The 24,120-nt window shown below is 41.2% G+C and overlaps 2 protein-coding genes and 1 long non-coding RNA gene across 10 annotated transcripts in view; 2 read left to right on the forward strand and 1 right to left on the reverse strand.

Moving 5' to 3' along the window:
• Positions 1-13,942, forward strand: part of PHTF1 (putative homeodomain transcription factor 1) — a 67,544-nt gene extending 53,602 nt beyond the window's left edge. For 3 of the 6 annotated variants that reach the window (XR_014299261.1, XR_014299262.1, XR_014299263.1), the window contains 2 exons: positions 12,477-12,587; positions 13,419-13,942. The gene's annotated coding sequence lies outside the window, so the exon portion shown is untranslated. Of the gene's footprint in view, positions 1-8,890; positions 9,003-12,476; positions 12,588-13,418 lie in introns of all 6 variants that reach the window. The other 3 variants (XR_014299259.1, XR_014299260.1, XR_014299258.1) reach the window with 2 other exon arrangements.
• Positions 12,336-24,120, reverse strand: part of MAGI3 (membrane associated guanylate kinase, WW and PDZ domain containing 3) — a 231,521-nt gene continuing 219,736 nt past the window's right edge. The window contains exons 17-22 of one of the 3 annotated variants that reach the window (XM_082685037.1): positions 21,579-21,681; positions 20,736-20,862; positions 20,033-20,176; positions 15,044-15,182; positions 12,667-13,595; positions 12,336-12,624 (exon numbers count right to left, since the gene is read on the reverse strand). In XM_082685037.1, the coding sequence (XP_082541163.1) occupies positions 12,478-12,624; positions 12,667-13,595; positions 15,044-15,182; positions 20,033-20,176; positions 20,736-20,862; positions 21,579-21,681 (1,589 nt within the window). In that variant the 3' untranslated portion in view covers positions 12,336-12,477. Of the gene's footprint in view, positions 13,596-14,201; positions 14,293-15,043; positions 15,183-20,032; positions 20,177-20,735; positions 20,863-21,578; positions 21,682-24,120 lie in introns of all 3 variants that reach the window. The other 2 variants (XM_082685038.1, XM_082685036.1) reach the window with 2 other exon arrangements.
• LOC309841707 lies at positions 14,539-16,937 on the forward strand. Its single transcript, XR_014299264.1, has 2 exons — positions 14,539-14,667; positions 14,779-16,937. It is a non-coding gene; the product is annotated as an uncharacterized lncRNA (long non-coding RNA).

Here is a 24,120-nt window from a genome sequence, read left to right on the forward strand (position 1 = left end):
TGATCTGCTACCTTTACTATGTGTTTGCTTTTGCCAGTGTGAGTTTTAGTTTTCATAAATTTTTACTAAAGTTTTGGCTTTTCCACTTAAGTCATTTTAACATTTCTTGTAAGACCAGTTAGTGGTGATAAACTTTTTTAACTTTTGTTTGGGAAAATTTATCTCTCCTTCAATTCTGAATGATGGCCCTTCTGGGTACAATATTGTTGGTTGATGGTTTTTTCCTTTCAGCACTTTGAATATATCATGCTACCCGCTTTGGGAATGCAAAGTTCCTGCTAAAAAAATCAGATGATGACCTTGTGGGGTTTCTCTTGTAGGTAACTGGTTGCTTTTCTCTTGCTGCCTGTTTTTTTTTTTTTGTTTTGTTTTTTTGTTTTTTTTTTTCCTTTAAAAGGTTTTTAATTTAGTTTCCCAGTGGTCCTCACAAGTAGAGACTAATCTCCATTGCCTATTTAACCCATCCTCTCTCCCCTGGTAATCATCAGTTTGTCCTCTATAGTTAAGAGTCTGTTTCTTTGTTTGTCTCTTTTATTCCTCTCTTTGCTCATTTGTATTCATATGAGTGAAATAATATCAAATTTATCTTTTTCTGACTGAGCTATTCCATTTGGCATTATACACTTCAGCTCCATCAATGCCATTGCAAATGGCAAGATTTCATTCTTTATTTTTTATTTTTATTTATTTATTTATTTGAGAGAGTGAGAGTGAGAAAGAGAGCATGAATAGGGGCAGGAGGTGGGAGAGGGAGGAACAAACTCTCCATCAAGCAGGCATCCTGGAATCATGACCTGAGCTGAAGGCAGATGTTTAACTGATTGAACCACCCATGGGCCCAAAATTTCATTCTTTGTTATGGCTGAATAATATTCCATTGTATGTATGTATGTGTGTGTGTCTGTGTGTGTGTATACCACATCTTTTTTATCCATTCATAAATCTTGGCTCTTATACATAGTGCTGTTATAAACATTGGAGTGCATTTATCCCTTTGCATTAGTGTTTTGATTTTTTTTTAAGATTTTATTTATTTGAGAAAAAGAGAGAGTACAAGCTGGGGGAGGGAGAGTTGGAGAGGGACAAGTAGACTTCCAACTGAGTGGGGAGCCTGATGAAGGGCTTAATCCCAGGACCCTGAAATCATGACCTGAACTGAAGTCAGGTGTTTAACTGACTGAGCCACCCAGGCCCCCCAGTGTTTTGATATTCTTTGGGTAAATACCCAGTAGAGCAACTGCAACTGAGGTAGTTCTATTTTTAACTTTTTGAGGACTCTCCATCCTGTTTTCCAGAGTGGCTATACCAGTTTGCATTCCCAACTGTGCAACAAAGGTTCTTTTCCTCCACATCTCACCAATACCTCTTGTTTTTTGTGTTGTTGATTTTAGCCATTCTGAGGAGTTTGAGGTGATATCTCATTGTACTTTTGATTTGAATTTCCCTGATGATGAGTGATGTTGAGTGTCTTTTCATGTGTCTGTTGGCCATCTATATGTTTTCTTTGGAGAAGTGTCTGTTCATATTTTCTGCCCATTTTTAAATTGGATTATTTGTGTTCGAGGTGTTAGGTTTTATAAGTTCCTTATATATTTTGGATACTAACTCTTAATTGGCTCTATCATTTGCAAATATATTCTCCCATCTGTAGATTGCCTTTTAGATTAATTGATTGTTTCCTTCACTGCGTAGAAGCTTTTTATTTCAATGAAGTCCCAATAGTTTATTTTTTTATCTTTTTATTTTTTTAATTTTAATTTTTTTAAATTTTTTAAATTTCTTTTCAGTGTACCAGAATTCATTGTTTATGCACAACACCCAGTGCTCCATGCAATACATGCCCTCCACAATACCCACCACCAGGCTCACCCAACTCCCCATCCCCCGCCAGCCTTCAAAACCCTCAGATTGTTTTTCAGAGTCCATAGTCTCTCATGGTTCATCTCCCCCTCCAATTTCCCTCAACTCCCTTCTCCTCTCCATCTCGCCATGTCCCCTATGTTATTTCTTATGCTCCACAAATAAGTGAAACCATATGATAATTGACTTTCTCTGCTTGATTTATTTCACTCAGCATAATCTCTTTCAGGCCTGTCCATGTTGATGCAAAAGTTGGGTATTCATCCTTTCTGATGGGGACATAATACTCCATAGTGTATATGGACCACATCTTCTTTACCCATTCGTCCATTGAAGGACATCTTGGTTCTTTCCACAGTTTGGCAACCGTGGCCATTGCTGCTATGAACATTGGGGTACAAATGGCCCTTCTTTTCACTACATCTGTATCTTTGGGGTAAATACCCAGTAGCGCAATTGCAGGGTCATAGGGAAGCTCTATTTTTAATTTCTTAAGGAATCTCCACACTGTTTTCCCAAGTGGCTGCACCAACTTGCATTCCCACTAACAGTGTAATAGGGTTCCCCTTTCTCCACATCCTCTCCAACACACATTGTTTACTGTCTTGTTAATTTTGGCCAATAGTTTATTTTTGCTTTTGTTTCCTTTACTTCAGGAGACACATCTAGAAAGATGTTGCTATAGCCGATGTTAAAGAGGTTACTGCCTGTGTTCTTCTAGGACTTTTTTGGTTTCAGATCTCACATTTAGGTCTTTAATCCATTTTGAATTTATTTTTGTATGATGTGAGTAAGCTGTCCGGTTTAATTCTTTTACATGTTGCTCTCTAGTTTTCCTAACACTGTTTGTTGAAGAGACTGTGCTTTTCCCATTGGATATTCTTTCCTGCCTTGTCACAGATTAATTGACCATATAATTGCATATAATTGTGGGTTTATTTCTGGGTTTTCTATTCTGTTCTGTTGATCTGTGTCTGTTTTTGTGCTAGTACCATATTGTTTTGATCATTACAGCTTTGTAATATAACTTGAAGTCCAGAATTATAATGCCTTCAGCTTAGCTTTTCCTTTTCAAGATTGCTTTGGCTATTTAGGGTCTTTTGTGGTTCCATATAAGTTTTAGGATTGTTTGTTCTAGTTCTGTAAAAAAAAAAATGCTGTTTGTATTTTGACAGGGATTGCATTAAAAGTGTGCGTTGCTTTGGCTAGTAGATATTTTAACAATATTTGTTCTTTCAGTCCATAAACAGGGAATGTCTTTCCATTTCTTTGTGTATAAGTCTTGTACAGAGCACAAGTCTTTCACCTCTTAGATTATATTTATTCTTAAGTACATTATTATTTTGGGTGCAGTTGTAAATGCAAAAAAAAATTCTGCTGCTTTGTTATTGGCATATAGAAATTCAACAGATTTCTGTATGTGGATTTTGTATGCTGTGACTTTACTGCATTCATTATCAGTTCCAGCAGTTTTTTGGTGGAGTCTCTCAGGTTTTCTATGTAGAGTATCTTGTCATCTGCAAATAGTGGAAGTTTTACTTCCTTACTGATATGAATGCCTTTTGTTTCTTTTTGTTGTCTGAGTACTGTGGCTAGGACTTCTAGTACTGTGTTGAATAAAAGTGGTGACAGTGGATATCCTTGTCTTGTTCCTGACCTTAGGGGGAAGGCTGTCAGTTTTTCCCCATTGAGTATGATATTAGCTGTGGGTTTTTCATATAAGGCTTTTCTTATGTTGAGGTATGTTCCCTCTGGACCTACCTTTAGAGGGCTTTTTATCACGAGTAATGCTGGCCTTTGTGTTCAGATGCATGATATGATGTTGATCTTTTTGAATTTTTGCAGTTTCTTTTTTGGCCTAATATGTGTCCTGTTCTGGACAATGTTCCATGTGCACTTGAAAAGAATGTGTATTCTGCTGTTGTAGGGTGGAATGTTCTGAATATATCTGTTAAATCCACGTGGTCCAGGGTATCATTCAAAGCCATTATTTCCTTGTTGATTTTCTGTTTAAATGATCTGTCCATTGATGTAAGTAGGGTGCTAATGTCCTCTACTATATTTGTAATATTATTGATTAGTTCCTTGAAGTTTTTTATTAACTATTTTATGTATTTGGGTGCTCCAGTGTGGGGTGCATAAATAACTACAGTTGTTACATCTTCTTGTTGAATTGTCCTGTTCATCATTATATAGTGCTTTTCTTTGTCTCTTGTTACAGTCTTTGTTTTAAAGTCTATTTTGTCCAATATAAGTATTGCTACTCAGGCTTTCTTTTGACATCCATTTGCATGAGAGATGTTTCTACAGACCCTGGCTTTCAATCTGCCGGTGACTTTAGATTTTAGTATATGTGCTGCCGAAGCGAGCACTGGTGACTTTAGATTTAAAATGAGTCTCTTAAAGGCAGAATATAGATGGGTCTTGTTTGTTTGTTTGTTTGTTTTTAATCCATTCTGTCCCCCTGTGTCTTTTGATAGCAGTGTTGAATCCATTTACATTGGAAGTAATTATTGATAAATGTGTATTTATTGCCATTTTATTGCATTTTTGGGTTGTTTCTGAAGTTTTTCTCTGACCCTTTCTTGTATTTCTCCCTTTCATAGTTTGCTGGTTTTCTTTAGTGATATAGTGGGATTTCTTTCTCTTTATTTTGCATGTTTATTGATGGCTCTTTGATATATGGTTACATTAGATTTGTATTTAACATCTGCATTTAGCAGTCTATATTAAGTTGGTAGTTGTTTAAGTTGAAACCATCTTTATTCCCTGCCTCCCTGTAGTTTAGGTATATGGTATCAGATTTTACATCCTTTTATTTTGTGAGTTCCTTAACTGATCTTTTTATTGGAATGTTCATTTTGACTACTCCTGTGTGTTCTACCTTATACTCTCATTTCTTTCCTTTTCACTCAAACAGTCCCCTTTAATGTTTGTTGTGGAGCCGGTTTACTGGTCATGAACTCCCTTTGTTTGTCTGGGAAACTTTTTTTTTTTAAAGATTTTATTTATTTACTTGACAGATCACAACTAGGCAGAGGCAGGCAGAGAGAGGGGGAAGCAGGCTCCCTGCTGAGCAGAGCAGGCCCGGATCCCAGGAACCCAAGATCGTGACCTGAGCCGTAGGCAGAGGCTTTTAACCCACTGAGCCACCCAGGCGCCCTGTCTGGAAAACTCTTTATCTCTCCTTCTATTCTGAAAGGTAGCCTTGCTGGATAGAGTATTCTTGGCTGCTAGTTTTCCCCATTCAGCACTTTGAATACATCATGCCATGTATTTCTGGCTTGGAAAGTGTCTGCTGAAAAATCCTGATAGCCTGATTTTTATTTTTATGTGAGTTTTAACTGATATAGCCTTATGAGGTTTCCCTTGTAAGTTATTGACTTCTTTTGTCTTGCTGCTTTTAATATTTTTTATTACTCTATTTTGTTATTTTAATTACATTATGTCTTGGTGTGGATCTGCTTTTGTTGATTTTGTTGGGGGTTCTCTGTGCCTCCTGGATCTAGGTATCTGTTTCCATTCCAGATTAGGAAAGTTTTAAGCTATCCTTTAAATAAAATCTTTGATCTCTTTTTTTTCCTCTCTTCTTCTGGGATTCCTACAATACAAATGTTAGGTTTGATGGAGTCACTGAGTTCCCTAAGTTATTCTCATTTTGCATGATTCTTTTTCTCTCCTTGTTCAGCTTGATTACTTTCCATTACTCTGTATTCTAGGTCATCAATTTGTTTCTCTGTTTCTTCCATCTTGCTGTTCACTCCATCAAGCGTTTTCTCACCCTGTTTATTAGGCCCTTTAACTCTGGTATATTACTCCTTCTCTCTGTTAATAGTCTCACTGATGTCCTGTACTCTTTTCTCAAGTCCAGCAAGTATCTTTCTGATCATTGGTTTAAATTCTCCATCAGTCATGTTACTTATGTGTGTTTTGCTTGTATCTCAGGTCATGGCCTTATCTGTTCTTTCATTTGGAATAAATTCCTCTGTCTTTGCATTTTATCTAAGTCTTCGGGTCTGTTTCTCTGTGTTAGGAATGACAGCTACATCACCTGTTCTTGAGGGTAATGGCTTTACGAAGAAGAGGTCCTGTCGTGCCCTCCAGTGTATTGTACCATTTCCCCAGAGCCTGGCACTTCTGGGACTGTCTCTAATGTGTGCTGTGTATGCTCTGTTATTGTGTCATGGCCACTCTGTCCTTCAGGCCAGTCACCTGCAGTGGCTCTCTTAGGCTAATTATGGGCAGTATTGGACCCTGGCCTGAATATGGTGAGTTTTAACTAGCTAAGCTCTGGTCTGCTTCTGAAATGAGAACTGTTGCCACGGCCACTAGAACTCTGCAAAACTCCCAGAGTGTGAGTTTTGTGGTGGGCAGGGTTTGGGCCAGTGTTCTGAGGGAGGGGGCCTGCAGTGCTGTGACTGAGGGAAGCTGATTGGGATGAACAGTTCCACCAAAGCGTGGGGGTGGGGCAGAGCTTGGTCTAAGCAGGGGGGTAGTGAGTGTTGGCACTGTACTGGGTCCTGCAGATGGCCCTATGCTTAAGGTAAGGTGTGGGGGAGAGAAATGGTACCCAAAGTGCCTTTGTTCCCAGAGGGATCTCTCCACGAATGCTGCCTCTCTGGGACACACTCCAAAGTGAGCAACTAACCTCCCTACTGTGTGCCCCAGGTGCTCTGCAGATCACTGTGGCCACATTGCATGTCCACTGGCTGTTTGCCCTGGCTTTTCTCCAAGAGCAGCCCAATGTTCTCTGAGGTCTCCCTGAGCCAAGCACGCAACCTTGAAAACTCCAGGCTCTAGGCCCCACTGGTGGTAAGACCAGACAATATGTGGGCCCTCTCATTCCCAAGCCAGTTGCTATGGGAATTCATTTTCCCCATGTTCTCCCCTGCGTGCCAGTTTGTCTCTTGCCCTTCTGTGTGCCCGTGGCAGCCACGATCAGTTTCTCTCCCAAGCTACCTCTCTACCTTCTTCAATGTGGCCTCTTCTCTTCCTTTAGTTGTGGTTTGTTCTGTCAGTCTCCAGTTTGATTTCTGGAGTTTGATTTTCTTCATTTAAGATGATATGGTAATTATCTAGTTGTAGTCATGGGTGAGCCTAGGGTCCTCCTACTCCACCACCATTTTCCCCTCCTCTCTTGCTGCTTTTAAGATTTATCTCTCTTTAATTTTTGGCATTTTAATTATTTGTCTTGCCGTGGACCTCTTTGTGTTCAGTAGTTTGCTTCCTGGAACTGGATGTGTTTCCTTCCCCAGGTTAGGGAAGTTTGCAGGTATTGTTTTTTTAAGTTCTGCTCCTTTCTCTCTCTCCTTCTGGGACTCTTATAATGGAAGGGCCCTTTAAAGAACAAAGTTCTAGTTTCCTATAGCCCTTTGGCTTTCCCCTAGTTAAGCCCTGCTGATTTTCAAAGTCCCTAGAGTTTCAAAGAAAGAGTTATGGGGAGGGGGGTGGCAGGTGGTGTGTGTGGCCCATCTTCCCTGAACAAATCCCCAGGGCTGGGGCAGGAGTGCCCGATGTGGGGTTTGAACCCTTCCCTCCCCAAGGAAGACATCTGTACATGTACTGTTCCTCCCACCTGCTAAGCATTTGGCTCCTTACTTGCCCCTCCTGCCCTTCTCAATGTGGCTTTTTCTCTGTATCTTCAAGCAGCGGAAGAGATTTTTGCTAGTCATCAGGTCATTCTCCAAGTGAGTTGCGCTATATGTAGTTGCAGCCTTGGTGTGTACGTGGAAGGGATGATCTTCCTACTCTGCAGGTTCCCCTCTCTTATTTTTTGCCTAGTTGTTTCTAACCCCCCTCCTCTCCCCACCACTAGAATATGAGCCCCTTCGGGTGGGAATTTTTGTCTCCTCTTTAGGTCCCCAGAATGCAAAACAGTACCTGACCCCACAATAGGTCCTCAATATAAATAGAATGTATGTGTAGAATGAATGAGTACACCTCGAGGAATTTAACGTTCATGCAACTTTTTTCCTGTTAGGATGGAAGGGTTGTACTTCATGGTTCAGGAGAACCCTCAGTGCTTTCATTTCTCTCTGTATAATTTCTAGGAACTTGGGCTTTTATTTATTTTTTTAAGATTTTATTTATTTTAGAGATAGCATGTGCGAATAGGGGAAGGAGCAGAGGGAGAAGGACAAGCAGACTCCGTTCTGAGAGCAGAGCCTGATGCAGGGCCCAAACCCACAACCCTGAGATCACAGGTCGAAATCAAGAGTCGGATGCTCAACTGACTGAGCCACCCAGGTGCCCTGGAACTTGGGATTTTGTTTTGATCCCCAAAAAGGGTGAGCTATAATATACTTCAGTAAGATTTAGCTGTTACAGAGAAACAAAACCAAGATGTAAAAACAGGGCTAGATTAGACCATTTATACATTTAATTGGAATAGTAATTATTATTATTATTATTATTTTTTTAAAGATTCTATTTATTTATTTGACAGAGAGAGATCACAGTTAGGCAGAGAGGCAGGCAGAGAGAGGAGGAAGCAGGCTCCCTGCCGAGCAGAGAGCCCGATGCGGGACTCGATCACAGGACCCCGAGATCATGACCTGAGCCGAAGGCAGCTGCTCAACCCATCGAGCCACCCAGGTGCCCCGGAATAGTAATAATTATTGAAGGTTAAGAGAAATACCTGTTCACTTAATAATTTGTATCAGGAAAAATTATCCCTTTTAAAATTGGTATATAGGTACAACCTGAAATTTCCTAAATATGTATAATATTATAGCTAATGTATAATATAAGCCAAATATTTTGTATAGTTGAATAACTAAACACTTGTCTAACTAGCATATGGTTTCCTGACTTTCAAAGACACGTAGAAAAATTCTAAATCCCACAGAGTATTTGCATTAATTATTCACTTTTGAAATGGTTTAGATTTACACACTCATAGTGGGCTAAGTGGGTCTGACTCCCAATATGGCATAGGAGTTGGGATTATGGAGAAGTTCATCAAAGTTAATCTCATGTATACAGGTATTGACTAGTTTAATCATTTAAAGTAATCCTTTGCTTCTTGCAGTGATTGGTGTCCATCTTGAATAAGGAAGTTTGAATTTCACAAATGTGCAATAATTCCATACCTTCCCTGCAGCATGCCTGAGCATATAAGCTGTAGTAAGGTATTACTCAAGGTAACAAATGATTGTTTATTAAGGACAAAATAAGCTTCTAGATTTGTGTATTTGCTAATAATAGTTCTGCTTGGCTTTACTGCAAACACTGTGAAACAGTGTTTCACTGTCTGAAACAGACAAATTCTCAAAGGATTCTCTGTCAAAATCATAGGTTTAGACTAAGTTAAAGCACTTGGCTATGTTTTCATATTTTTAGTGTAGATGAGAAAGATTCGGAGTTCTCTAGTGGTGAGAATCACGCTCTCCCCATGAGGTTGTCTTGCACAGCAACAATGAAGACTGATCCAAGTTAGTGGCTCTCTTAAACTAATTCAGTTAACTAAAGCAGAGATTACAGACTTCATGTAATAATTATGGCATGCTTTAAACAAGTCGTTGTATTGCTGATAAGCCTTGAGAGCATGACCAGTAAAGAGCTGCCTGAATAAAACAACCTGTTATGTTTAACACACGCATATAGTTCTTAGGCATTGGAGCATGACACAATGACGTAAAAAGTTGCTCTGATATAGTCTTCATTCTAGAGCGAAACGTCACATTTTGTGCAAAAGTCTGTTTTTATACCAGTTACCAGTGTTCTGCAGGAGCAACCTATGGACTGAGCTTCAGCTTAAACACATCTTTGTAGAGGTAGACTGTTACACAGTTTAAATAATTTGAAGTTTCCTTGCTTTTCTAAACCACACTCTTTGAATGTCGGACATACTATGAAATTCTTCATTTGTGCATGTGTTTAAAAGCATCTGGCTTTTCCTACGTGGGAATATCTATTTAAAGGGAAAACCCAAGATATTGTCATGTAGAAATAAAAAGCCAAATGCTTTTGCGTCTGAGACTTCTACTTGGTTTATACGCAGTTTGATGTAACTAGGATCTCAGTGTCTCACTGGTAGCAAGACAATGCACTAGCGTCCCAGAACTCCATGAGAAGACAGGTCCACCCAAACTATTTTGGTGCCACTTCCTAGACCAGCCTTTGCCATGGCATGCAGCTCCACTGTGGGGCTCGGGTTTCACTTTTAGTGTGAGTTCATGCAATGGTAGGACTTTATGTTTACCTGCAAGAGTAAAATAACCATGGGCGTAAAATAGGTTTTGGGCATCAGTCACACCAAAAATTAAATGAAACCCAAGTCAAAACACTTCATTCTGAAAGTAAGTGAAACCTATAGTAAATGAAATGACTTACTGCTGAAATGCCACAGTCTGATGAAAAATTTTCGTGACCTTACTGGACTTACACTACTCTATCCATTAGCAAGGTCTACTCGCTGAACTTCCCATAGGACAAGTCCTTTTCTCTCTGACAGGGTAGGGAAAGATTTTGGAGGGGTAGCGAATTATTTCTGCAAAGCTATTTTCTTTACAATGAACAGGTATAATGATAATTTCAAGGTTTACATACAGATAAAAGGAAAATTCATCATACTGAGTCTTCCTGATTGTAGGATTTTGAAAATTCCTCACTTGGAGGAACAAAATCTATTTGAGGACACAGACTGTGATAGGAATTAGCCCTGTAAAGGGAAAGCAACATTAAATAAGCCTGACAGACAAAGAAATGCAGGCCATAAAAAGATTTTTGTATTTGTTTTTGTTTTTTTAATATCTATATAAAAAATAACGAGCAATTTACAGATCTCTTTCTCTAATCAGAACCTCAGGTGTATATATAAAGGTACTGTACAATATATAAACATTTACAACCAGTACATCCATATTTTGCTTAGCATTCCAAGGCCACATTGCTAAGTCGGTATATAGTCAGTACAGTAATGGGTTACTTAGAAAGAAAAGAGCCACATCAGACTGACAACATATGATATCAAAGTTATGTCACAGTTAACAATAAAAATAGGATTTTTATCACTAATTGTGGACTATAGGGAAAATAAATCATTTCTGTGGTGCTAAATTCTTAGCATGGATCAAGTCTCCTAATTTTTCTCTATTCAAGTAGTTACAAGAGGTGGGTAAATACAGTCCTGGATGAAAGGGGATTTCAGAAATCTCGCTCTGGGAAGGTATGTCTCAGCTACAAGGGCAGCTTCAGTTGGTACATTAAAGACTTTCACAGTCGGACTCTTGAGAGGACAGGGCCTGGACGTACCATGTTTCACAAGAACAAGATGAACCCGGGTGACGGAACAGGTGTGTTCGAATACTCCATAAAATGGTTGTGTTCTGAGATCGCTCCTTTATTCATTGCTGCTACCGAATGGTGCTTCTGGGGCCTGAAAATCCTCGATCTCTTTTATGGAGCTAAAAATGGTCTCTACCTCCCAACAAACATCTTTACTTAGGCTTTTAAAAAGAATTCTGAAAATGTACAAGCTAAGCAGATGTCTAGTCTCCCTTTCTTGTTTTTTAAATAAGTTACTGTAGCTAAAAACTAAAACGAAATCAGATCTAGCAAGGGCTGTCTACTGGCAGGTCTGAACGCAGGTTCTGCTTCGAAACACCTGAGCTTGGACAGCTGCTGCCAGAGGCCTGGTCCTGGATCTGTGAAACTGCCTGGTGCTTGAGGCCCTCACAATCTGTACCATGTTTTGACTCTTCACGTACGCACTATGTAGTAACGACTAACGAATGAGTAGTAGGAGGTCCAACCCAAATATCCAGAAATAGAAACCTGGCAGTTTTTCTCTGAACAGCAGTAAGCAGTATTTCCACATGCTTCTTTCTGGTTTCGTAACGAAATAAACTGAAGGAAAAGGGTGACCTGAGATGCTATGACCACATCAGGGTTGGATAATACAGCAGGAGGGGAACTCTTCATTGCCTAAAGCACTAGCTCATTTTAAACATCTGACTGTAAGTAATATCTTTCAGTTACTTGAAATACCTGATCCAGCCGAATTAAAAACATGAAGAGAGTGTCACTTTCTGACTCCATTTTGTTTTTCTTTTCAGTAGTGATGTTCTGGAGTTTCATTTTTAAGCTGGGCCTGGGCCATCACCAGTAGCTGGTAGAAAAGGCAACTGCCATGTTTAATGATGAGTTAACAGTTCCTTCTTCTGCAAGGACTCAAATGTGTCTCTCTGTAAACATGCAGCATGCTATTGAGAATATCAACTTCCAAGCCAAACCTAGTTTTTTCATTCCTGTGGAAATAGCTGAGTGAGACAGATAAAAGAGACATGAAACAGTAGATAACTTGGCACAGGTATCAAGTGAGTTGTGACCGCACCGTGCATATCTGCACGTGTGGGTGGGGACACCCACGGAGGCGGGCCGGCCCCCCCAGGAGCAGGCACGTCAGCTGCACGCGGATGGGCGGCTGCCCCGGGACAGTTGGCTCACAGCAGTCCTGAGGCCCTTCATGCAGCCTGGCTAAAAAGATGCTCAAATTAAAATGTGTGTGCTTCAGAATTTCTGAAAAAAATGACTTTTTGGGGTTTTGTTTTGGAAAAATGCCATTTTTCAGTAAGAAGAGATTACAACTTGCTTTTCTTTGTTTTATACCAAAGGTCACAGCCGTTTCTCAGCCACACCGGTAGTGCCTGCGGCTTTGTGTGCACTTGGAACCTTCCAGGGCCCCGGAGTTATGGGTGTTTTCTTAACGGGAGAAGCGCTCTCAGGTTGGAACCCTCCGCTCTCTCTGGTTTTGTCGGCCACCTCTTGTTCTTTTCCTCGGGGAGCTGGGGTTTTGTTTAAAACCATCCTTTCTTCAGGATCCTGCTTCAGCTTCTTGTCTGATATTCTGGCATTTTCTCCTGGCTTCTCTTTGCTGGAGCTTGTCTCTCCTAAGGCTGCCTTCTTTCCTTTCTCCCGGTCAGATAGTACTCTACCAGCGGCAGTACTAGTCTTTTTGGATGGGAGAGACTTTTCCTCCATTCTCTTGCTTTTTTTCTCTGGAGACCGTGTTCTGTGTTTTCCAGACTGGCTCTGCTTTGTGTCTTTCCAGACAACACCTGATTCTTCTCTGCCCTCGGAGATCTGCTCAGCCCCGTCCCTCGCCCGGCCCCCTCCTCTCTGACTCTCAGACTCTGGTAATCTGGCTTCGGTGTTCACTCGGCCTTTGTTTCCTTCAGGCTTTTGCGGCTTTTTTGGGCTGGAAGACCGTCCTCTGCTTCTTCCACAGTGATCCTGTCCAGAACCTGCCCTGGTGTCCATTTGCCCCCCTTTCCTGTCCCCTTTCCTGGGGCTGAGTGATCGATCTCTGGGTCTTCTTTTGGGGTCAGCTAGTAGAGGACTGGGAAGCCTGTCCGAATGTTCTGCGTGTCGGCCGGCGGGCTTTCTGGGACTAGCAGATCTGCCTCTTTGTGTAACACCGTTTTCTACTCTGAAGAGGTTTTTCTTGTCACTCTGCCCATGACTGCTAGGTGGATCCCCTTTATTCACATTTTTCTGGAGAAAAGAGTGCTGCTTTCTATCAGACAGATTTTCATTTAAAGTGCTTTTCTTTTCAGGCACACCATCCTTTAATTCCTCTGTCTTTTCATATATCTGAACTCTCATCAAAGATTCTTCAATTCCTGGTGCGGGAAACTCCTCAAATACGGAAGCAGAATGGAAAGGTGGGGGAAATGGTGGCTGCTCGTCATAAATCACATTTGAAGACGAAGGAGTATTAACATCCCAATCACCTGCAAAGAGGGATTTGAGTGGGACATTATTACATTTTAGAATTATAAAGAGGAACTGTAAGTTTTAAACTCTGACAGCCCTTTGAATTGGACTAACTGCTCAAACAATCTGAGTATATACGCTGAGCGCACCCGATAAAGGCGGGCCGTATACACAGACAAGCATGCAGACAGCTGCGCTTGTACACGAGGTGGTTGTACTCGTAGGCTGTTTAAATACACACAGAGTAACAGTCATTCTTCCAATAATTTATGTATTCATGATACGACGAATTCATACATTGTATATGGTAAGTAGTAACGCCCAATAAAAAACTTAGAAGAAATAATAAAATCAAACCAAATTACTTGGTCCAGGAAGCTTACTAATTTGGCTGTTATCAAAGGATAGAGCTATGCCAAAATCACTAGTAAAGGAGACCCAACTGTGGTAGCCAGAATGAGGTTTCTTGGGCATTTGTCAATAATTTTCTTGCATTAAGCTGTCAAATTTAATGTCAAAAGAGAACTGAAAAGTGCAGAAGATAGAAAGAGATGTATTTAATAGCATTTTTAATTAAACAGAAAAAAAAAGAAGGAAGTGATTTACAAGACATGCAAATTTACCAAGTCTTTTTAAGGAAAGACCAAGAAAAGCCCTGAAAGCCTTAATGTTGCTCAGGTTTCACGTAGGAGCACAGACCGGAAGGAGCCAAACCTGAAGAAGGAAGAGAAAAAGCCTAGGACTATGTAAAAAAAAAAAAAAAATCACAGCGCAGTTAGCAAAGATGTCACGGGGAACGTATGGTTTACAAGCAGGTGGTGGAAGATCACACAGTCAAAGAATTATAGACTGGAGGGGACTGTAGGAGGTCATGTCTAGACTTGTCCCTCAATAGCTCTGGGGGCTGGGGGGAGGAAACTGGAAGGGACACGTCCCAGGGGTGTGGTACTCTACTCCTAGGCTAGTGCACTCGATTCAACAATGAGCTGCAAATCCTGTGATACTTCAGAACCATACAGTGAAACCCGGGAAACTGAGGATCAGCACTGGAGTCCAGACGTGGTCCCACATCTGACTCCCTGACCGCAGGTGGGCCATAGAAATGTGTTTTCGGCAAGTGACCAGAAAAGCCTAAAGTTCTTAGCATTTGAAGAGATTTCAAATGTATCACTTGCTGCCCATATCCTTGTTTTTTTACAGGCACATTTCTCTACAAAAGCAACTATATGTTTCCTGTGGAAACTGCTTTACAAATTCCATCTCAACAAAACAATCAGGCCCAAAGGCACTGATTCTGCAGTATTACAATAACTCTGCTGTGTAACTAGTTTCAGATGGCTCTGCTGTTTACCTCTGAACTAGCCAGTAAACCCTCTCTCCCCTTCCACCAGAGCTTCCTTTCCTGCTGTTGCCCCCTCTCTAACACCCCGGCCACCTTCGGCTCCAGGTGAGCTACGTGACTTACCGTGGTCAGGTATCAAGCCAGTTCCTGGCCTCAAAAGCAGAAGAACTTTATTTCCACCGGCCTGAATGAGCTCAATTGCTCGAGTATGTGTGATGCCTTGCGTAGGCTCTCCATTGATTTCGACAATCTGGTCACCCACCTAGAGAGCGAACATTCACAGGAACATGAAACGATGCATCCTTCCTCTCTGCTGCTCTGGAGCCACCCAAGCTTGCTAATTGTCAGACGTGTAACTTGTACACAGTGCTATAGTGCTAAGGCCAATGATGTGTGGACAGAGGATAGCCATTGGAAGAGACAGTGGTCAGCTTGCTTTACTCTAGAAATCCTGCAGGAGAAAGTTTTATATGACTAGTAAATGGGGTCCAGGCCCCTTGAATTCATGAATCAGATTCTAAGTTTTCCACCAAAGGATAAGTAAGGGCCACCAGAGGTAACTTCGCTATGATCTACAGGATACTGTGGATCACAGCGCCTGTCATAGGCCTGCCACAGGCCTGTCACTGAATGATCTACCCGTGAAGGGTACTTTCCAACTTGACCGGAATCTTGCATTTATTTTCTAAAATCTGGGCTCCTCATCTTTGAAGGCTTTCCGGGCCTGCGGGGAGAACTGCCTACTCCTTTGTGTTGCCCATGCACCCTGTACATGTACGAGGCATTCGGTAACTGGGATATTCAGAGATGGAAACTCTGACAAACTACAGCCTGGAGCACATATTGATACTTATTTAAAACCAGTAACTGGTTTACACTCATGACTTAAACGTAAAATAATTTCCCTATGAAACAGAAAACTGGGGATCAGAAAAAGATGTTAGTATCACTGCTGTATACTAGAAATGCTGTTTAGTTATTAAAAAAAGGGATAATATAGGTGAGTCAAGTATAACTTTTGGCAAAGGACCTGATTAATGATAACAATGGTAGTGATTTAAAAATATGTCTCAAGGTGACAAGCATGCAAAGGGTACTGGCTTCAAAAGAGAAAAACTGAACAGTGGAAAACTACTGAAATTCCAAGAAGCTCAAATATTTATAAGAGCTTACTAAAATGATCCAGAAATAACACAACAGAAGATGACCCAATAATTATATAACAGAGGCTGGGGGAAGTCTGAATCCACAGACCGTGCAAAGCACAGGGGCCAGAAAGCTGGGCTTTGGCGTCTGTGGTTCGCTCCTGGGTCTACCTCCTATTGGTTGGGTGGGCTCGGTTTCCTCCCTGTTAAATGGGGACAATATCAGCACCCACCTTGGGGCACAGGGGAGGATTTAATGAGATAAAACCTGATTACCTGATAAAACAGAGACAAATGTTACTTTTCAAGTTCTCTATTTCCCCATCTTGCCAAAAAAGACTTCAAGTGCATTAGGAGAAGATTCACCTGAGGCTGTACCCCACTCTCTACACTGCAAAAAATGTCAACTATGAGAAAGAAGAGAGATTGTTTTGCTGCATGTTTATGGGAGAAGAAATGGAGAATATCAAGTAAGATAGATGGATTTAACATAGTAGAAAAAGAATCTTTAAACAAAATGATAAACAGGATGGAAAAAGTAATATATGTATAATTAATAAACAAGCTTGTATCTAGAATATATGTGAGACAAAAGTCAATACTCAGATCTCCCTAATGAGTGACTGAAGAAAAATTATTTGCATAAGGAAATACACATGATAAGTTAGTACTGGGTATAAAATACTTCTGATAATGAGAAAAATGAAAATTAAGGCAGACATTACTGAGAACATGGTTTGGGTATGTCTTGTGAAACATACTAAGGTTGTCATTGATTGCAGTCACATTAAATTCACTGTCCTAAGCTGCCTAGTTCTTTCTCTTAGTACAACAAATGAATTGCAATAAAGCTTGTAATTGAACAGATCTGCCACCAGGTGTCATTTTTGTTTAACTTTAACAGGACACTAGAGCCCTCATGGCTTTAAAATTTCTGGTAGAAAGGCCCTCAGTGAGGGGGAAACTTCTCTACTGGACTGTACAGGCTGGAGATTTAAAAACAAACAAACAAACAAACAAAAAAAGGCACCTCTGAGATAGAAATGTGAACATTCTTTGAAAATTCTGTTACTTTAAAAATTTTTGAATGTGTCAAAAATAAAATGAAGAATACATGTTTTGATAAATAGAACCAATAATGAATAATTCAGGTTCAGGTTTGTATTATTGAAAAATAAAATTATGGGGGACAGAGAGGAAAGAAGAGAGAAATCAAAGGGAGGGAAAAGGAGAACAGAAAAACCAAAGGAAGAAACGAAGTGGAAGAGGGACTAGAGAAAAATTGTTCCTTAAAAAAGTTACTATATTAACAACAGTCACCCAAAATGTACATCTTGTATTAAAATTACAAAATAATATTTCTAGCACACTGCTTACATGATCTCAGAAGGCCTTGAGAACCAATATGCTTCCCCTAAACAGTCCAATCCAGACACACGCCAGCCAGGGCCTGATGTGGGAAGCACACAGACTAGGCTTACGGAACCAAAGCCCTGGGTCCCACTGTGGCCATCACAGGCCCAGTGACCTTAGAGAGGGCCCTAGTATTCCTGAGCCTCAGTTTTACATCGGTAAGTAGGGATAATGCCGCCTCCCTTTAGAGGGTTTTTGTGAAACTAAAACTAAGTGAAAACACGTGTTGCCTGGAAGATGCCAGACTCCACCTTTTCTACATCTGATTCTGTCCTATAGTGAAGATCTAACTAAATCTGATGCTATCCCCTAATACAAGCTTTTCCCACTCAGCTGATCTCATTCTCTTCTCCCAGAACACCTTTTTCACTCCTCTCCAGATCTTAACCAGATTTATGGATGGCTTAGGACCCACTAAATGTAGAGATGCCCTTGCCTCTCAACACCTTTCCATCTGTATTACAGGTTAACCTTTCCTTATCCTACTGAACTACACTATTACACTGTCTGCCACTTGCTTTATCTATTCCAAGACCTGTCTATGCAGTAATAAGTTCTGGCAGCTAATCTTGAAAAAGCCAATTCTCTCATTTTAAGTATTTTTCATCCATTCTACTCTTTCAACAAATATCTACAAAGCATCTACTATAACCATTCAAGGCACTGTATCGGGGCTGAAGACATTGACATGATAGGTATAGATACTAGAATACAGAAACAAAGACAAGGCCAGGGAGTTGGGGGATAGGGGATTGGGGGGAGGTGAAAGGGAAGGGGGAGGTGGGGCGTGGCAGGTAGGGAGTTCAGGCAGCTCCATAGCGTGAGTTTGCTGGAGATAAACTCTCCTCATTTGGCAACGGCCCCCAGACTCAGTGGTCACTAGTAACAAAACTCCCATGATCCTTAGCAAGTCAGGATTTTGAAAGGTTGGTAGCCAGAAAAAGAATTCTCTGAAAAGCTAATTTCTGAGTTTTAGAATAAACCCGGGCATAATCATAATAGTTTATTTCCTTTTGTTTTCAAATATCAGAGCTTTTGAAATTAGTTGGTTTAATCATGGAAGTCCAAAGCTCCCATTCATTTGTAAAGAATGACATATTTTAGAAACAAACTTTGTCTGCTTAAGGCCTGTTTGCCTTTTATTTGTTTAGTGAGATTAGTGCATCATCTGAGGGCTATATTTGCAATCAACATTTTAAAATTATATCCTAGTTCTTGGCTTGTTTTTTTTTAATGACACTCAATACAATGGGAGGGTTTTTTTTTTTTTTTTTTTTTTTTTTAAACCACAGGGCTTGAACTCATGACCCTGAGATCAAGACCTAAGCTGAGATCAAGAGTCAGATGCTTAACCAACGGAGCCACCCAGGCAGGTGTACAATGGGAGATTAAAAAAAAAAAAAAAAACAAAAAAACCAAACCCAACAGATTTAAAGTATACCTAAATAGATTTTTTTTTTTAAAGGGGAGGGGAAGGAAAAGGACCGCTCTCTCTACTGAAATCTTACCCACTTTCCAGTGCCACCCATTCTGCAAAATCTCCACTCATCCTTACCTCCTTTGAACTTGTGCATAAGTCTGGTCATTTTGAAAAAGGGTGGTGTCTTATTTGTTTTAGGGACACCCCTTCTCCCAGCTCATTCAGTCCTCATTCATAAAAGCTTTGGGTAAAGCAAACACTCAACACATGTTTCCCAAATGAGTAATGGGAGTAGGGCAGTGATGTGGAAAATTCAAGACTGCAATCACCTGGAAGCCTTTTCCAAATATTATTAGAATATACCATCTGATTTTTAAACAAAAATTATCTTCCCTGCTGCCGACTGCTGGGAGAGGGAGAAATCCAAAGTTCTCTTGAGCAGTACAGGGAAGGCTGTCTAGAATTTAAAATTTCCACCATAATTATTTTTTTAAAATCGAGGCCAGCACATGTCCCTATATATCACTCCTCTTGAAGTAACATTCAGAGAAGGGGGGGAAATACCTTCCTGCAGAAACAGTCTGAGCTGCAGGGCCCTGTACAAAGCTACAGTGTTTCAGAGTTGAGAACACCTGGGATGAACCATTACCCAGATGAATTCCAGTCTTTCAAATACTAGTAAAGGTTGGGAGGGTCATGCTTTTTGATCTCCGTCTACCTCTGTGGGTAGCTGAGAGGAAAAAAAAAAAAATCTTGAGCCCATTATTTCTGGGAAGAAGTTAAAGATTCTGTTTTATCCTGGCTTTTCTAAGACTTTTAATAAGATGAAAGTATATTTTATTTACTAATTCATTTGCCTTCAAACGTTGACTGTGTAAGCCAAAAGTAAGTTTCCTATGGCCTAAAGTCAAGATGTAAAAACAGCAGCACTGCGGTAGCGCCCAGGATACCAGAGCGAGGACAGGAAATCACCAGGTATCCGAAAGTGAAACAAGGAGCAGCTGCTTTCAGGTTTAGGGACAGAAAACTTGGCTGCTTAGCTTTGGGAGGTTTCTGCATTCCCTTTGATCAACTATTTTCAGTCATTTTCAGTCTGGAGGAAGAACCAAAGGTTGGGAGAGGAAGCCAACTCACGTGAATCCTGCCGTCTTTGATGGCGGGGCCCTCCTCAGCAAGACGCAGGATGAACAGCCCCATGTTGTACTCCTTCCCCCCGCGAAGGCTGAACCCGAAGCCCCGGGGGCCTCTCTCCAGCTCCACTGGGTAGCAACCAAGGCTCTGGGAAAGAAAGAAGTAGGAGAAAAGTAAGTTTTTGTGGGCTGTTCTATTGAGAGTTTGAAGAGACTACTTTTAGAGCTGGGAGATTATGACTTATACGCTCAATATGCATTTCTATATCGTAAGAAAGGAATGTAAGCTTTGGTTGAATAGCTACTTTACAAATGCAGCCTAAATTAAGCTGAAGATCACATGTTTTCTCCACTAGTGGGTCAACATACAAAAGAATGATCAGAGAATAGAATTTGGGGAAATGCTTCCTTTAAGGAGATCTTGACTAATTTTCCCTGGGGAGGGGTTTCGGCAAACTCCAACACCGCTGTTTCTAAGTACCCGACCCAGGGTGCACAGTTCTCCAATTCCAGGGTAAACTTGTTCACCCTTCACATCTTCTCGTGGAAGCTAATGGAATGCCAAATACCCAGCAAGTCTTTAAGAATTATCAACCTTGGCAACAATGTGTCCGAAATGATTTGTAGTAAGAAGTCACCAGTGTCAGTAATGTAGCCAATGAAAATAACAGTCCACCTCTGGGCTGGGGGGTGCGGTGTCCGTTTACCTGATTGGGCCGGGTGCCAACAACTGAAATCATCGCCGTGTCAGGCTGTGCAAGGTGCTTGTGGTCAGACCATGAATGTCTGTAAGAAGTGGAGACATCCTTCCCAATTTCACCTTCTAGAGCACTTCTACAAGAGAGAAATCCAGTCACTCTCTGAACGGAGAAAATGAAAACAGTCTGAAAGTAAAGGCAGACTAATTTCTTTAGTCCGAAGCTGGCCATTCTCCTGACGAACCGCCGTGAAGGCAGACTGTTTCTAGTACCAGAGGTGCTGGGCAATCTGGCCGTTAACTCCAGCGTCGAGTCTGTCAGCACCTCCCATTGTTTTGGTTTGGTTTTTGCTTTAAGGGCATCTCGGTGTAGTTTATAGCAAGGAAGACTGCACTCAACTAACTGACCCAGAGGGAGATGAGCTGACCTCGTCGGTGAGAAACAGCTCTCTGGCAGTGCCAGTGCCCGTGAAGATGCCGAATTTCTGGAAATCTAGTTTTTGTTACATGCTAGTATTTTCAACAAAGGAGGAAAAAGAAATAGGTACAAATATTGCTCTGGTCTGCTCAGGTAGTCCGAGAAGAGAGCAACGCATGTGGTTCTGCGGCTTTCCTACCAAAGTTACGAGGACCAAGAGTAGCAGAGCCAGAAGCTACTGTCACTTTTTTTTCTAATCCCCATCATCAGGCATGACTGGATACTTATTGTGCCCGGGGATGCAGCTGGCAGGAGGGAGGAGGTACCGAGGAAGGGGAGGGTGTGGGAAGATAACTGACTGTGTACCTGTGTGGGGGTGCGAGTGGGGCTGGGTGCTAAGGAGTGGGGAGATGAGAGAAAAAAGACCAGCCTCACCTGTCCCCAGCCACGTGGTTGGCCTGCGACTGTCCCATGGGTCTGTGCTGTAGGGCTGGGCTTTGCCTGGCTGAGTTTGTTCCTGATGGTGGACCGTGATGCTCTGTTCACGTGAGAAGACAATAAAAATATGACTTTGTACATAAAACTGCAAAGGCCAAGTGGTGTGCAAAAGTGAGACTATGCTAGCACATGGTTCCAGCCTTCCTGATCCGAGTGACTACCGCGCGGACAGCATGGCAGTCAGCTGTCTGGAATAGGAACGTTAACATTTCTTCCCCTGTGGCTTTGATGAATGCTCATGTTTGAAGAAAACAGGAATCGTATTCTTTTGAACATCTATACCACACGAAAATCAGAAGTGTCTACACTTGACAGCATTATCTAGAGGGCAGAGCGCCAGGAACTATCCTGTATCCTTCCAGAGCACACACCCCACAACAGGTAAACAACTCTAGATGACACAGATGGGTCTCAGGAGTGCTGGGACGCAGAAGCCAGTCTGCAAACCACACACAGATCTGTGACCTGCATCTTTAATACTGGAGCCATTATTTTGCCTCACACGAATACCTAAGGCAAACTTCTAGAACCATCCCAAGAGTTGACAAATGTTTGCAAAGACTTCGCTGCTTCTGTTTTCTGAGAGCACAAATGTGTGGGGAAAAAGTTACTATTTCTGTATCATCGCCAGCAGCCCCAGACCTTCTTGAGGGCAGGTTTCATAACTAAACACGGTAGAAACTGCTTGCATCGAGATGGCAAGTCACAGGAGGTACCAGTCAAGAGAGATTCTTAAGGCTGTCGCACTTATATTTGTAAAGCTGGAACTGTCGATTGTTTTATCCTGTCTATATATTAAACACATGATATTTAAAATATCAGAGAAAGGGAGCACAGCTTAGTGAATAAGACCATGAACTCTGTCAAGACTGACAGGGGTTAAGCCTGACTCATCATTTACTAGTTGTGTGGTTTTTTTCAATTTTATTTTTTTCACTGTTCCAAAATTCATTGTTTATACACCACATCCAGTACTCCATGCAATTCGTGCTGTGTGTTCTTGAGGAAATTACTTACATTCTCTGTGCTTCTAATCATCTCATCCAGAAAAAGGGAATTATAGCCACCTTGTGGGGTTATCGTATTAAACAAGCTTTAAATAGCACCTGGCATATTATATTCATTATATAAATGTTTCTATTATCATTATCATCAACAAAATGATAAAGTCTTACCTGGGGCTGTATTTCTCTTAAAGTGTACATTCTGAAATACTGACCTTAACAAAAGTTTGTTCAATGCTTTAAAATCAAGTGCTTAGGAAGAGTGGAGTATAAACTTTTTTTTTGGAGGGGGGGGAGCCCTGGAAATTTGTTGCTCTTTTAAATTACTATCATGAACCTTATCTTCTTATTTAGCTTAACGAGCTACTTAGGCTGGCCCTCCTTGCTGGTCTCCTTACCAACCTCACTCTGCTTCCTGGATGCCCGTCCTAGCATGCAAACTGAAAACCCAGCCTTCCTCTGCCTTGCTGAAAAACCCACGGTAACTTTTTATTGCTCGTAAGATACCATCCAGACTCATCACCTGGGCACTTGTGTCTTCCCACTTCATCTCCTGTTCAAAATGTCACCTCCTCTGTGAAATCTCTACCTGGCCACTTAGGCACACTGTCTTCATAGCATTTTCCGCCTTGTGTCAGCGCTAGGAGAACACCTGTTTCTCCTGCTCGACCGCGAACTCCTTGATTGCAGGAATCACACCTCATTTACATTTATATTCCTGTACCCACCAGAAATTCCCAGAAGTCCTTCCACTTTTGCTCACTGGGTACATCAATTTCAAGTTACCTGCCTCTAACCTTAAGGGCCCATCACATAGCTGAATTCTGGTCTGTCGTAAATTCATGGCTACTATTAAGGGAAAGGAAACTGATGGGAGAAACTACTTCTATCAACAAGATGATGACTGGGGAGATACTTGCACCTTTGTAGGAGTCCAATTTAGATAATTTTTTGGCTTCCTAGCTTGGCTGGCGCAATGGGTGTTTTAACTTCAGGACAGGAAAAAGCAGCGGATCCATTTCAACCTCTCCTCTACCTTTCCCTGAAGATGGGCGTGTCACTGTGGCATCCGGGACCACGAATTGGTTTCATTCCCATGTTCCTTCCTTGTCCTTGAAAGGTTAAATAAAACTTTCTATCACTGGGTTTTTTTGTTTGTTTTGTTTTTTTCAGTTTTAGTCCTTCGACCCATGCTACATGGCTTCTCCAATTTACTTCTGTGTTAAGAGCTGTTCTAATTCTCAAAGTTAAATATCCCATGATGCCAAACAGGCCTATGCTCTCTCTGTTTTATCTGAGATTTCTTCAGATAATAAAGCAATGGGTTAAGTAGATCTCTCTCTCTCAATGAGAATTAAACTTTTGCTAGGGTTTCTGTGTGCAATTATTTAAGAGAAAGTATAGTATCAGAGAAAAACACAAAATTTCATAGTTAAACTATAGTGACAAACATAATAACGTACCATGAATCATCC

This window comes from Mustela nivalis, assembly GCF_964662115.1.
Source record: "Mustela nivalis genome assembly, chromosome: 10".
Lineage (NCBI taxonomy): Eukaryota > Metazoa > Chordata > Mammalia > Carnivora > Mustelidae > Mustela > Mustela nivalis.